At 35.6% G+C, this 15,938-nt stretch overlaps 2 protein-coding genes across 3 annotated transcripts; both read right to left on the minus strand.

The window, feature by feature from the left end:
• Positions 1 to 5,618: 5,618 nt before the first annotated feature.
• LOC109107026 lies at positions 5,619 to 9,634 on the minus strand. Of its 2 annotated transcripts, XM_042729439.1 has the most exons (6): positions 9,243 to 9,634; positions 8,593 to 8,739; positions 7,877 to 7,939; positions 7,501 to 7,710; positions 6,739 to 6,873; positions 5,619 to 6,106 (listed from the first exon to the last, which is right to left on the minus strand). In XM_042729439.1, exons 1-6 carry the CDS (start codon positions 9,357 to 9,359, stop codon positions 5,891 to 5,893), a joined length of 888 nt encoding a protein of 295 aa, XP_042585373.1. In that variant the 5' UTR covers positions 9,360 to 9,634; the 3' UTR covers positions 5,619 to 5,890. The 2 variants fall into 2 exon arrangements, with proteins under 2 accessions (XP_042585373.1, XP_042585374.1); XM_042729440.1 differs by lacking the exon at positions 8,593 to 8,739.
• A 1,330-nt stretch (positions 9,635 to 10,964) lies between these two features.
• slc2a6 (solute carrier family 2 member 6) lies at positions 10,965 to 15,715 on the minus strand. The gene is made up of 10 exons (XM_042729441.1): positions 15,561 to 15,715; positions 15,301 to 15,454; positions 14,995 to 15,201; positions 13,393 to 13,492; positions 13,062 to 13,273; positions 12,616 to 12,762; positions 12,417 to 12,525; positions 12,150 to 12,326; positions 11,756 to 11,901; positions 10,965 to 11,467 (listed from the first exon to the last, which is right to left on the minus strand). The coding sequence occupies exons 1-10, from the start codon at positions 15,617 to 15,619 to the stop codon at positions 11,306 to 11,308; spliced, it is 1,473 nt and encodes a 490-aa protein (XP_042585375.1). The 5' UTR covers positions 15,620 to 15,715; the 3' UTR covers positions 10,965 to 11,305.
• Between the last annotated feature and the right edge of the window lie 223 nt (positions 15,716 to 15,938).

Consider the following 15,938-nt stretch of genomic DNA (forward strand, 5'->3'; position numbering starts at 1 on the left):
GCCACACAAAGACCTCAGCACTAAAGAGTGGGAACTGACTTATTTTCAAAGGGATAAAGGGCTAGTTCACCCAAAAAATGAAAATTCTATCATGAATTACTCACCCTCATGTTATTCCAAACCCGTAAGACCTTTGTTTTTTCTTTGTGCACAAAATGTGTTCATCTGGACCTTGAACGTAATTGCAATGCTCTCTATGCAGGGTCAAAAAGCTTAAAATATCTTAGTTTGTGTTCTGAAGATGAACGAAGGTCTTAGGGGTTTGGAACGACATGAGGTTGAGTAATTCATGATAGAATTTTCATTTTTGGGTGAACTATCCCTTTAAGTAGAGAAACAGGCTCATCCTGATATCAAAAGTATACACATTAACAAACATGACAATAAAACCAACAACTGGAAATAAAACCGGCAAATGGTCAAACACTGCAAAAGTAATTATCCATGCCCCAGTGCATGCTTGGAAGAAGGCAATTGGGTCTGTTGATTTTACATAAAATAAATTGTAATAGATTTTGTTATTTACTCAATCTAATCATGAATTTTTCAGTGTTGAAATTTATACTGCTCATGTTTCATGAAGTGGAACATGAGCTGAATTTTGTTTTGTGATTTGACCACGATTTTATATACCAATTATCTAAGATCGTCATTGTTGGATGACATCTGGAGATACGTGAGGCGAACACTATAACGGATGTTTTCAAGAAAAGCACATCTTGACTCAGGGAGCCTTCTTTCACAGACCAAAAAAAAAGATAACTAATTTCTTATCTCTTGTAAAACTGTCACCAATTCACTTCCTTTCCCATGTAGAAAAAAAACCCACAGTTGGATTTTTTTTGGGGGGGGTGGCTATACTTGCAAAGAAGGACATAAACGTAGCCCTGAAAGAAGCAGCTTTACAGGAAATGTGCTCCTTGGTGAGAATGATCAGTCAATAAGCTTCAAAGGAAGTTTATTTTATGTGGAGCCAAAGAAAGAAGGGGTCTGGCTCTGGCACAGATTGACAACAAATACTCATGACTCATGACAGGTATCACTTTTTTTTTAATAAGCTTGTACTGTAGAATGTGCTGTGATCTGCAATGCGTGATGACATATTTATGTAACAATACTTCACCTAAAAATTTTAATTTGTTTTATGATTGTTTATCAAAAAGAACCTGGAGAAATTTTGCATTTCATCACTTGCTCACCAGTGGATCCTCTGTAGTGAATGGGTGCCATCAGAATGAGAGTCCAAACAGCTGATGAAAACATCACAATAATCCACAAGTAACATGTTGTTTTTCTTTAAACTGTTGCCTTCGACCATAATACAAGTCCTCTACCCATAGTATTGCTTCCTCCAGTAAAAAAGTCATCTTGTCTGAATCAGGCGAGAAATATGCACAGATCAAGCACAAGCAAAAACAGTCCTAAACAAATATGTCATTGTATTTTGATGTAAAAGGACAACAGGGGATTGATTTATTTTCACTAAAGGAACTTACAAGACATAACTGATGGACTGGAGTCTGTGGAATATTTATGGGTTACTGTGATGTTTTCATCAGCAGTTTGGACTCTCATTCTGACGGTGCCCATTCACTGCAGAGAATACGTTGGTGAGCAAGTGATATAATGCTAAATTTCTCTAAATCTGTTCTGATGAAGAAATAAACTCACCAAAATCTTAGACGGCCTGAGGGTGAGGAAGTTTTCAGCCAATTTTTATTTTTAGGTGAAATATTCCTTTAATGATCTGCCATTTTAGAACAGGTTTTAGTTCTAAGACTCCTTGAAATGCTGCTACAGTGGCAGCTCACTAGGTTTGGGAAACAGAGCTTATTAATTATGAAATAAGAAGTCAACCATTGAGGGTGAATAGTCTACTGAAAAACATTTCCCACTCTTACAGTCAAAAGCTGTACTGACACAAGGTCAGCGAACAACTAATAGGCCAACTGTGCATTTCTAATTGAAGCGCTTTACCACCGCTACCTGCAATTTTACAAGAATATTGCTGAATCGGATTCATGTGTCACCGGACATCCACAGCTGTGATGTAATGGTGTGCACAAATCCATCCAATTGAAAGGACATAAATGGATGACCAGAGTGCATATCACCAGAGATCAGTTAGAAGCTGCTCGCTGTCATATAAATATCCACCTTGTTGTGAGCAACGAATTTGTTTGCACATTGACATTTAATTTTCATTCATTTTGTCAGGTCGCACAGTGTCATAGAACCATGAAGGTTGCCATCTTAAAAAGCAATTCCATGAAAAATTATGGTCTAATTTTGAATCATTTTCCTACCTCCTGAGTCAGAAAATGACCAGCGGATAAACAGAAATAACATGCTGAAAAACTGTTTGGGAAAAGCTGAAATAGCATTGTGAATTGTGAATTGTGAGAATAAACAAAAAATCATACACCAAATTCAAATGTGTGACAAAACACTCAAGTCTTGAAACACAGAAACATGTATATATATATATATATATATATATATATATATATATATATATAATATATATATATATATATATATATATATATATATATATATATATATAAAGCTTATAAAGACCACACTACCTGGCATTTACAAGGATTTGCTCATGAATATTAATTAAGTGACGCAAGGTTCGCCCAATTTATAGGCTTAAAAGGAAGAGTTGCTAATATTGTAAGGGTGTGGTACATGAACAAATATTTATTAAAACATAAATATTAACTAGTTAAATTTAGAAAAAGATTACAAAACCCGGTATGCAAATATTCACAACCGAGACCTTGAATTTTTTTATCGGAGAACACATACGAAAACGTTTTTGATTCAACAACAGCTATTAAATGGAGCGTGATAGAATGCAACAAACACACGAGTCTCGGGAGGGTTTTTAAATATTCTTAACTTGACACTGAAAAAATGTCCCATGGCGAAAGACACTGAAAAACTCTAGGCGCTATTGAACTTCCATTGAGCACTTTCTCTGTCACCATGTAAAACAACAAAAAGCAGCCAATTGCATTTCAAATGTTAGTTGCGTATATAAAAACTGATAACAATGTCTTTATAAAATTATTCTTGTTATGGTTGTTCACTTTAATCCATATTCAACTGCCAACGCCAAAACTAACACAAACTAACTAGTTAGATTTTTATTATTTATTTAATTCATTCATTTATTTATTCTTTACTTGGAAGTCTATTTTCAAGAAGTCACCAAAAAAATGTATTTGGACTTATACAGAAGTTTGTGGATAAATTATTTTAAATAAAACATAAAAAGACAGTTAAAGCCACTTTGAAATAAACACATTGTAGCCTACTGTTTCTCTTTCTTGTTGACGTCAGCTTTGGCTGGATTTATGAATCTTTCCCTTTCTGAGCTCAGCAGTTACAGTGAAGACTTTAATCTGATAGAGACTGGACTCTCCAGCCAAAGTCATTTTGCTGTTCTCATGGAGAGGTTTAGCTATGGCTGTGCACTGGGTCTGTGGCCACACTTTCCAAACAGACAGCTTGTGCTTGACTGCCTGTTTCCATCCTGTATTGACATAACAAAACATTACAGATTTATTGAAGATTATCCAAGAAACCATGAGTCAAATCAAACGGAGATACTTCAGGCATCACAACGTTGGGGTCGTGACCTGAAAATTTCTAAGAACTGTATCCTGTATGGTAGTTTTTCAAGCAAAAAATGTATAGCTGTAGGTGAGACCCATATATAAAATATGCAGCTTCTCTGGTGCTAAAAATTTGTGAAATGTGATGGCACACTGGAAGGATCACATCCTTGAAGGAATTTTGGTTTGCGTAGGTGAATTAAGCTGAATTATCCCATTGAGACAGAAGTGTCACTCAGTGCTCTAAAAGTGCTGGTATTTCTCTAGCATTATTTGTATCACAGGTCCCCCGGCAATTCAGTCATGACACACCCCTCAATTGTCAGGTCCACCCCTTTAACATGCTATATCTGGAGGCAGGCCTGAAAAGCTGTTTAAATCAAGACCAAATAGCGATCTAGCTGCATGTAACAGTGGAGATGAGATGCAGGGTGCCCGAATGATTTCTTATAGGTCTTGTTAAAAGTCAATAACAATAAAATAGACTAAATAGTAAAACAGTAAATGTGTTGTAATTCTTTACAACATCCTTTGCAAGTGGAAAACTGGGTGGGTACAAAGATAGATTTGTGGGAACCTGCTGTCCTTTGGAGCAAATATGAGGCATGAGATTAGTTAATGCCAATAATCTTAAAGGGGCTTGTTTTTGTGGGGGGAAAAATCGCAGGTTTATTTATCTGTATGGATCATGAATACAGCATATATGATCAAATATTAATTTATTATCAATAAATAAGGTATATATATATTATATAAATACATATAATATATATATATATATATATATATATATATATATATATCATATATATATATATATGTGTGTGTGTGTGTGTGTGTGTGTAAATATCAATACAAAAAAATATATTAAATATTATTTAAAAATACACAAAAAATGCAATATTATTACATTTGGAGTTCAGGGTTTTTTACAATGTCTGAATATATTATGTTTCCCCATGTAAAATCGATAATAAATTATGTCTACTTTCCATCCATTAATTTTGGTTCATTTTCTATATGAACTTCAGAAGACTTGTATGGGCTAATTTTATGGTACTTTTAATGTTTTTTGTGCACTTTGAAGCTTGAAATCTTCAAACGTCATTAATTGTAATCGCATGGAAAAGAGCAACCAGTTCAATTCTTTAGAATTTTTTTCCTTTTTTGTTCTACAATAAAAAAAAATGGAACAAAACGAGAGTAAGTGATGATAGAATTTTCATTTTTTTGGTGAACTAATCTTTTACGAGTATGTATGAGAAAGAGAGGGACTGTATTAACAGCCATCTTGAACCAAGCCTTTAAAACCATCTTACTGCTTAATTTTCTAAGATAAAGAACTTATAAGGATAATTATGCTACAGCAAAAGTAGTTTTGGTTCTGATTATCCAAATGTAATTTAGAAATGGCATTTTAATAACAGCAGTTCATGGTAAATTTACCAGCACTGTCATCTTGATGGTTTTTAGGAAAACCAGAGGCTTTAATCTCCGTGTATACAGCACCATCAAGTGGCCATATTTAAAACACATTGTGCTCTTGAAGCAGATTTCTTGTGGAAGGCACTGGGCACAGTTTGTTAGAGGTGTCAATAGATCTCAGCTGCACGGTAAAGCTATTTATTTGGTTTTGCACGGTCTTGTTAAGTTGGACAACATCATGGCCATTGCAGGAGGAATAAAGTTCAATTAAGGTCAATGTTACTGCTCGCACAGGTCTTGCCAAAGAGACCAAACAACTGCCAAACACTTATAAAGCTGCCAGTGACAATCAACTAAAGAATGAGACCATAGAAGATGGAGCCACTTGGCCAGAGGAAAGAAAGAAAGAAAGAAAGAAAGAACACAGTGTATGAACTCTGGCAATTTTGATAGAACATTTTGAGGAACACATTTAGAATAATTCTAAACAATAACAAAAAAATAAGTTTAAATAACTACAGGATGTTAAATAAAAAAATAGAGATAAAAGAAGATTCTGATGCACAATTCATATTTTTTCAGTTTTTATTGCAGGAGAATGACTCAACACCTGAATGTGTGAAAAGAGGCGGTTCATATCTACATTGCATATTGAAAGTGATATTTTCAATGTTTACAATATTTATGAGTATAAATTAAAAAGAACCATTATTTACAAAAGAATACATCTATTTAATATTCATTAAACAATTATATTTACAGTATAGGTTGTCAAAAACATCATAAAGCATTGAAATGCACACAATGATGTCATAATATATATGCATATGACAAAATATCTATTGCACATTAAGTCTTCTGTCTTTTCTCTGTACAGCACGCCAGTATATATCATTCACTGACTGTGTCTTCGTGTCTTTGGAGCTCAGGTAGCCAAGGATGGAGTTTCCAGCCCAGAGACTGACCCCTACTAGACCCAAACAGAGATGTGGGGTTTTCCATGCCGATGTGGTGAGCTGGGTGTGGATCATGAAGATGACAACCGCGGAAGTTCCCTAAATGAGTACAGATTCATACATGCTTAACCCTCCTGTTGTGTTGAGGTTCATTTGTCCCACACTCGATTTTCAAAATGCTTGAAATATTTATTAAACTATTCATTTCCTCTTGAAATTTTGTGAATAATTTTCATTTAGGGTCATGAACGTGCATGCAAAGTTTTAACAGATGTAAGTGTTTTAGAAAGGCTGTACAATTGTTACAACTTTTGAGCCCCATTGGTTTCATGCAATTTGCCAAAAATCAATTATAATTGTGTGTATCTATTTGAGATTCATGGTCAAAAAAAAAAAATGTCAGTGGTTGCTTTTGGTTAGTTATTTGGGATCTCAATTACTAGACTGTTGTATATAGAAGATACTTATTACATTTCTCGCATATTTTATATTTTTTATATATTATATTGCTCTGACAAGCAACAATAGAGGGTTGTGTTTTTAGATGACTCTTTAATATTTTTCACACTGCTGATTTTTGGTAATTGAATGGAAACCAATGTAAGTCATTTTGACCCCCAACACAGAAGTTGTACCCAGTTTCTGAACACAAAAGGATTGTTAAATATGTAATCATGCTGGAGCAAAATCAATGTTAAAAAGTTGTAATATGTTCTGATGATATGACATACCACAGCCCGGCTGCTGAAGACAGATACCTCATTGGTTCCCATTTGTTTCTGTGTGGTAAAAGAAACAAAACTGTCTCCAACCATCATGGCTCCAAATGCCCGAGTGAGATAAAGATGATCCTCAGATCCATTAATCTACAATGGATGAATACACAATGCATTAATGGACAATGCCACCTAGAAGCATTTTAGCTGACAACATGACAACTTTTGCTATCCTTGATATATTATATGGGGCAGCTGAGGCCTGTTGGTTAGAGAATTGGACTTGTAACCAGAAGGTTGCAGGTTTAAGTCTCGGTGCTGGCAGGAGTTGTATGTAGGTGGGTGGGGAGTGAATGAACAGCGCTCTCTTCCACCCTCAATACCCATGGCTGAATTGCCCTTGAGCAAGGCACTGAACCCCCAGTTGCTCCCCGGGCGCTGGATATATAGCTGCCCACTGCTCCAGGTGTGTGTTCACGGTGTGTATATTTCTCACTGCTGTGTGTGTGCACTTGGATGGGTTAAATGCAGAGCACCAATTCCGAGTATGGGCTACTATACTTGGCAAATGTCACGACTTTCACTTTTTCAACCATAAGGTTGTGGGTTCGAGTCTCAGGCCGACAATACCACGACTAAGGTGCCCTTGAGCAAGGCACCAAACCCCCAACTGCTCCCCGGGTGCCGCAGCATAAATGGCTGCCCACTGCTCCTAGTGTGTATTCACAGTGTGTGCACTTTGGATGGGTTAAATGCAGAGCACAAAAACATTTTTACCTGTGACCCAAGAAGCCATCCTGGAAAAACCAACCACATGAGGCCACAAATGCAGTTGGCAAAAAAATCCATTTGAAGGAAAAACCTCTGGGGCTTAGTGAGCAGTTCAGATCGTTTCAAAGAGCCTTTCAACTGATTGTGATCCAAGATCAAAAGAATCAAACTGCTTAGAAGAAAGAACAAGAACACCGCCATATCCACCATGGGAAGCTGGAGAGAAAAGTCAAGATTTATGGATTTAACCGGCATGTAACTAACATTTGATGTTTTATGGCATTAAAACAGAGAGCACTGCATTTTACATTTATGTTTAGATGATTACTATACCAAAGTGACTTAATATATTAAAATGCACACATCATGTTACAGTACACACATGTCTGCAGTCTGTTCCTTGAATGTGTGCCTCTCTGCAGACTCCCAACAGTGAAAGGAAGGCCTGTATAGAAAGACATTTAAAACAGTTCATTTAATTCATATTTCAAAATGTTGATACAAGGTCACAGTAAATATTAAATTGATGCAATAATGCAACACTTAAATATGAACACTTCAAAAGGTTGGGGGTCAGTTTTGTAATGTATTCAAAAAAGTCTCCTATGCTCACGAAGGCTGCATTTATTTGATCAGCAATATTATTGCATTTAAAATAACTGTTTACTGTTATAATATATTTCAAAATGTAATTTATTCCTGTCATGCAAAGCTGAATTTTCACCAGTCATATACTCTGTTACTCTTCAGTGTCACATGATCCTTCAGAAATCACTTTTGATTCATTTAATGCATCCTTGATAAATAAAAGTATTCATTAAAATTACACCTTACTAACCCCAGACGTATTGAGTAACTGTAAGGAGTAACTTACCAACTTTAAAATAACATTTGTTGGTCTAATCTAGCCTAATATAGTGGTTAATTTAGCCATATTAAATAATATTTTAATTCGAATAAAACCAGTTTATTTACCATGTGAAGTACATTTTAGATCACCTGACAAACGGGATAAACTCTCGATTACCTAGAAAATATTTCTCCTAAAGTTTCAAGAGAATATATGCAGGCATATGTGTGTATTTGCATTGCACTTACAACAAGCCTTGAGACGGAATGAGCAGACAGTGAAAGTGGATGGTTGTTGCTTTTGAAGAAAATGAACTTAATATTACTGGCGACCCACACACATACGAGTGAGCGCGTTAATTCAAACTGCGCGCTTGCGTCACTGACGCTTTCACCCTGCAACACAAGAGCGTATAACGCGTTACAAAAGTATTATCACAGTAACAATAATTTCCGCCAAGATGCCCAATAATTACTACGGTTATGGCAACTACAAAAAATATATATAATAAACATTATAATATAACCATTATGAAAAAATTCTTAGCAGCTCCGTCTCATTAAGACGGAACGCGTCGCGTTTTTATAACGCGTGTTAAGTAACGCGTCTCTCGAGACCCAAGCGTTCTGTTCCATTCAGACCCCAAGTAGTACGAGAAATTGTTAACTTCCCCAAATGACTTTCACTGTTAATTTCTTCCAGTTTAAAAGCTGTAGTATTGTATTTTATCGGATACTAAACTATAGTAGTACCCTGGTATTTTTTGTAAAGGAAACATTGTTTGTCATTTAGCATTCATTTTAACACAAAACTTTGTTTTTTTTTTTGCCTTTCGCTTATTAACATTTACAAACAACACGTTATACAATCCCATGATTTTACACACGTAAAGACCCACCTCTGAGGAAAAGGCCAAACTGGAACACATTCTATACGCCACGCTGAGTAGTAGTCCAGCCACAAGTTCGGCTGAAATGACTTGACTTCCAATTACTTTCTCCCTCTTCGTTTTCATGGTTGGTTCACAGTTCGAGTTGGCGGTTAAATCAATGTTTTCAGTGCGGCAAGGAAGTGCATTTGTAGCCCGCTGGCTTCTAAAGCCCTCATACGTAACGTGCCCCTTACACAACCTAATTATGAAACTCACTGGAGGGGGTTCCTCAGTTCTCTTGAGTAACCCGGTGCTGATGGCGACTTCTTGTTCTTCTGGCTGCAGCCACTTTACAGAGTGTTACGTAAAAATCAACGGGAATTAAAACGTTCAATGCAATCCGGTGAGTTCGTGAAGCCAGGACACTGGAATAGTGATTTTTATAAGGTTTTAAACGTCTAGGCTAGTGCTTTTAAAATATATTGTTTGACTGTTAAATCATCATTTATTTTAAATCAACGTTTATTTTATTAATATTCACAACGTAAGTTTCACAATTAATTAAAATGTTTCCTCACATTGTATGGAGAAACAACCGTTTTATTTATAAATAAAACATTAACACATTCACTCATGAATAAATAAATTATATACAACCCTGTTAATATACATATTTATGAAATATTTGGTCTTCCCGAGTGTGTAATGTAAGAAATAACATCCTTAGCCTATATAAAGCATATGCTATATAATGTCAGTCTTGTGCACGTAGTTATATATTAACATTTTTGGGAACCCTTCACTAAATGGAAACCAATAAATCAGCTTAAGCCAAACATTTATCACATGATTTTTCCTTAAAGGCTTTTTGTGCACATAAGCAACTTAACTCAGATATAAGAGCCATTGAGAATTGGGTTACATGATGAGATATTGAGGTCAAATGAACTCAGTTGACCTTTTAATTCTTTCACAATAAAAATAGTTAATAACCTATATTTCTTTTTTTATTATTATTGTAATTAAATTTAATTTAAAAGTAACAATATATTAATAACAGTATATTGGCTATACCTAAATCTCCAATTCATTGGTGTAAGAAAATTAGTTCAGTGTCTGAGAAGTGGCAAATAAAAATAATGTATATTTGTCTGTTAGATAAATAATGCACTGCATACCAACTAGGTGTTTTGACAAATTTTCACCATGTACAAATATGTAACACATGTACAGGAAGCACCGTGGCATCATACAATATGAAAGCAGAAAGAGGATCTTATCAAACCTGTTCTCTTTCAAACGGCAAAGTTTTGTTTGAAAAATATGATTACTGATAAGAAAGCATATGCAATTAATTGGTAAGGATGTTGGAGAATAATTTAGTTGTTTGAAAAAAAATAAAAATAAATAACACTAAATATAAATACGAGATAATTATTTTAGTGCATAGCTATAACATCAAGTACAGTGATAAACAATTAATGATCAAAAATCTTTATGTATGTATCAGCACATGACAAAAGCCAGAATTTATTTAACTGAAGTCTTGCTCAATTCTATTTGTGGTCCACACCCATAGGAACTTCTCCATATCATTGTACTTGTGTTCCTGGACAAACACATTTTGTGCAATAAAGGTTTAGTTTGGTCATGGTCACACTGATGAAAACAATTACGGAACAATGAAAGAGAAGTGAAGTGCCCAGTCACATGTTCATATAACTGAGAGAATGACAAAGACCATATATATTCAGTATATACATACACACATTTATTGATATACTTCACATGAGTGTGCGCTCATATACAGTACATCCTTATAATAAATGTACATTGGACAGATTTTACATATTAATGTATTTACATCAGAGTAACATTCATAAAGCCATTACGTCGCTCATATATCTAAATATACATAAAGACAGTGCAATATATAAATGTGTATTATTTGGCACCACCCAGTCGTTTTATCTCATCACATTCAACTCAGACAGCAGACTCACAACTTGAGTAAAACATAATTTCTTTTGTTGTGGCTCTGTAGATTAAATAGTGCCACAGCATTGCTGCCTAAGTCAAAAATGGACATTTCAAGAATCAAGAATTGTGAAGGTTCGGCCAGTCCTGAAAAAGTTCTCTATCTCCTCCAGAGTCCGGCCTTTAGTTTCTGGCACACATTTAGCAGTGAAAATTATATTCACTACAGAGACGACACTGAAGAACAGGAAAGGTGCAAAGAGTCCATAGGCCTCCTATATGAAAAGATATATGTTGTCAAGTTTGCGTTTTATAGCTATACTTATGAAAAGCTCACACAACTATGTATATGAAAAATAACAGAAATTGAAACAATCAAAAAAATAAAAAAAAATCAGAAGAAATATAATCATGTATAACATGAGTATTCTCAACAGAAGCTTGAATTATCTTTTAATGATCTTGAACAAGGATCATGTTGTTGTATGTGCTATTAGGTAAGTTAAAAATAGGTGTTTTTCCAATTCCTGTTTCTATGTGTGTAAAAAAGAGCATTAGCTCACCACCACATGCATGAAGAGTTGTGTCAGAACAAAGGCTGTGATCCAGCTAACACCAACGCACAAACCAGATGCTACACCACGGGCACCCAAAGGTAGAATCTCTGACATTAGCAGCCATGTGATTGGTCCCCAACCCATAGCATAACCTGTATGGGAGATTTCAGTGACGTTATTTTATTTTACATGAGGAAATAAAACTAGAACTATTTCTAAAAGTGATGTAATCCAGTCGTGTTGCCAAAATGATTGTTTCTCTATTTAAACAAACAAAAAAAGCCATTTCCAATTTTTAATGTGTGACTTTAACTGAAGTGTCGTAATAATCAACCGTTTCCTTATTTGTCATTTATGAGATCCACAAAAAGCTTCTACAGTAAGTCAAAGTGAAACTTACCAAATATGATGACCATAGCGCTTATTAGAGGAATTAGAGTTATTGGATCGAACGCAGGGCCTGTTAAGCCCCCATAAGTGCTCTTCAAGCCCTCAGTTACAGTAAGATTGCCATGGTTGCACTGTGTTTTGTGAGTGTACATAGTCATTGAAAGCATGGCTATATACATCAAAAATCCTGAAAGGATAAAAGATGAATGTGTTTTAGGTATTTCTTCCAATGAATTATATTTACCAAATTTAATACTTTTGTTAATTCTACACAAACCTGAGGTGAACAGAAGAGCTTTTCGACCTGCTTTGTCCATCAAACTGGCTGCAATGGCAACAGACATCAATCTTACAGCTCCCACTAATGCTGCATCATATTTCGGTTCCTGAATGGCAATGAAACATCACATTTTTTAGATGGATAAATGCGCTTTCAGGTATTTCACATTGTGAGTGAATGAATCTTTGAAACTTACCAGTGATATAGCTGTCATGTGGAAGATGGGCTCCAGATATACCAGAATTGGGGTTATACCAGTCATCTGCTGTAGGAATCTCATGACGACTGAGATAAGAATTGGTTTATAGTATGACCGTGTTTTAAGGTCACTCCATTGAACGCCCTGTTGGAGAGAACATGCAAGTCATTTAATATTCTATTTTTATATAATGCATATTTAAATTTTTGTTTTATTCCAAGCTTTAATTGGCAGCCCCCTGCAATACTGCAGCAAACGACCAACATCTTTGAAATAGATTGTAAGACATGCTTTGTTAATATGCAACAAAAAATCTGATTAAAAAAATCAGTGAAATACAATTGATCCTATTTTTTCGTATTGAATTCTATCTGCATGACCTTATAATGCTATGGCAAACCACCCTGATAGCATGATGTAATCCACCGCAATGTGCATTTTACCTGAGAATTGATACTGCGCTCAATCTTATTGAACTCGGTCAAGTAATCAGAATTGGGGCCTCTGAGCCATTCTAGCGATTTAACTGCTCTTGCTCTGTTTCCTTTCATGATATGGTAACGTGGGGAGGTAGGCATGAAGCAAAGCAAAATCATCATGATAATGACAGGGATCTCCCCAGCCACAGCCAGCCACCTCCACGGCAAAACTAAGCCTGGAGAGAGAAGATAAAATAGCATAATTTTAAAGGACATATAGGATAATGTATCTGTGTTGGAGAAAGTGTGTTTCATCATACACCCAAAACAACCCGAGAAATATGAGCTCTCTCACCAAAAGCGTAAAGTGCTAGACTTCCAAAGACAGCTGTGATCTGGGGACACGAACCCAGCGCACCCCTCACAGACGGGTGTGAAATCTCTGACACATACACCTGTGTGAAAAGATATCAGCTGATGTTAATGAGATCCATTAGGCACAAAACTGCAACCACTAATGTATTATGACGTTTCTTTATAGGGATACTCCATTTCATCCGTGCCACAAGGATGGCTTTCAAGGTTTCTACGTGTATTTAGCTTTGTTTTGAAATAAAACAGCGCATCCTTGTGACGCGGATAACACAGAAGAGCATACACAGCATACAGTGATATGGAGAGACACAGAGGAGACCGTTGACAAAGGAATTATTGAATAAAGTCGTTATTTTTGTTTTCTTCGCTTACAAAAATGTTTTTCTGTCGCTTCATATAACCCAGTTTGCACATCTGATGGCAGATGGAGTATTGTGACGATGACTTTCATACCTTTTATGGACCCTGACACTGTTATTTATTTGGCAGTCTATGGGACCGTTTCAAGCCTCCAGGTTTTCATCCAAAATATCTTAAATTTTAAAGCTTTTACGGGTTTGGAACGACATGGGGATAAGTGATTAATGACAAAACTTTCATTTTGCGGTGGAGTAACCCTTTAATTAAAATCTCATATGTTACAATGAAATTCTTATTTGTAGGCTATATCTAACAACACGTCACACAAACAAGCAGGCAGTAAGCGAATCAGATCTCATGGATTCAGCTAATTACATTTACATTTATTCATTTAGCAGACGCTTTTATCCAAAGCGACTTAAAATTGAGATATATAAATCAAGAAATATCTCGGATTCAAACTAATACAGGGTTTATGCAGGATTATGAAGGTAAATTTGAAATTTTCTTTTTATGTCAATGTTTTCTTTAAATATAATAAGGAATGTAAATGTCTAGGGAGCCTACAATGAGTTGCTTCAGCAACACTTCAAAGTTTGATACAACTTCCTACTGATCTCCATGATAAAAAATAACTTAAGGCTTGAATACATCTGCTCCCAAACACTAGAACATGAAAATAACTTTTACTGTACCAGATATTTGCGTGTTAAACAAACTATATTTTTTTAAGAAAACAAAACTTAATTTCTTCATTTTGAATCTCAAGTCAATATAACTTCATTTAAGGATGTTTAGATATTTATATTGGAAAGCAAAAGAAAAATACTGCAGGAAGAGATTAATTTTAAGCAATGCAGGCAACATTTAATGCCATGATTTTATCAATTTAAGACTTTCTGCTCTGATTTAAGACCTTTTTAAAACCTGCAGAAATAACTAACAAATTTAAGTCTCTGGGAGTCACCTGATTCATTCAGTTCTCATTTGTTCGTAAAATTAATAGTTACACTGTTTTTGTTTTTGCATGCAACCAACAGACATGCTTATTGACAATATAAATTATCATTATTACATGCCATCCAGCATTTTATCTAATAAGATTTAAATCAGACTGCAAACTCACTAAAAAACAACAACAACAAAAAAAAAATGTTTGCAGTGGCACTGTAGAATTAATATTGCTATCTCTATAAACAAGATGGACTAACAGAAAACTTACAGGAATAGATCCAGCAGTGATTCCACCTGCGATGCCAGTCAGAAATCGGCCCCATAATAACATCCAAAAGTTTTGTGCGGCCCCCATCACAAGGAGACCTACAACAGATGGTACTCCTGACAACATGATGCTTATTTTTCTCCCAACTCTGTCATTCAGCACCATGGCACTAACACCCCCTAAGGCTGCTCCAAGGGTGAAAATTGACTAATAAACAAAAGAGAAACTCGTTACAAATATGTATTTTTACTGTATGTTTATACCTGAAAACATCTTCCATATCTTTAGACACATTAATGATCTTACACCAAACCATGATATCTGATGGATGTCCATTTGCAGCCGAGGGTCATTACCCTTTTGAAGCTGGGGGATGACAGGGGAGGGGAACACTAAGGCAAACCCAAAATTGAAATTGCCCAGAACAGCTGAAAACACCGCAAGGAAGAGCTTTCCATGTCTAGAAAATATAAACAATCGAATAAATGCACGAAACCCATAAAATAAAGTTGGTTTGAGACAGCATAAATCGAAAGCAAAGCAGGACAAATGAACGCTGGAGTCACCTGAGTCGAGCTGGTTTGTTTTTAATTAATGCGGTGGTTTCATCCGGACTGTCTCCCATCTCTGCTCCGCTTCACCCTGCAGACTGAACCGCTTTAATGCGCGAACGGGTTTAACTGAAAGCAAGTGAAAGTAAATGCCCATTTTTGCAATCCTGGGATTTCAAGATAGGGACAAAAAAATTAAGGAAGCAAACGTCAGAACTTCCTCAACTCAGGTTACAGTGATGTGTTAAGCAACCAGAAATTTCCAGTCAGCAGCCACAAAGCCATTCAGAAAGACAATACGACCCGTTTTTGACACACTTTCGCGTGATTGGTGTGACCTTTGAATCATCCCAGTTATTCGAATCTTTTTAATCAGTTTATATATATATATAT

This window comes from Cyprinus carpio, chromosome B8 (assembly GCF_018340385.1).
Source record: "Cyprinus carpio isolate SPL01 chromosome B8, ASM1834038v1, whole genome shotgun sequence".
Classification (NCBI taxonomy): Eukaryota; Metazoa; Chordata; class Actinopteri; order Cypriniformes; family Cyprinidae; genus Cyprinus; species Cyprinus carpio.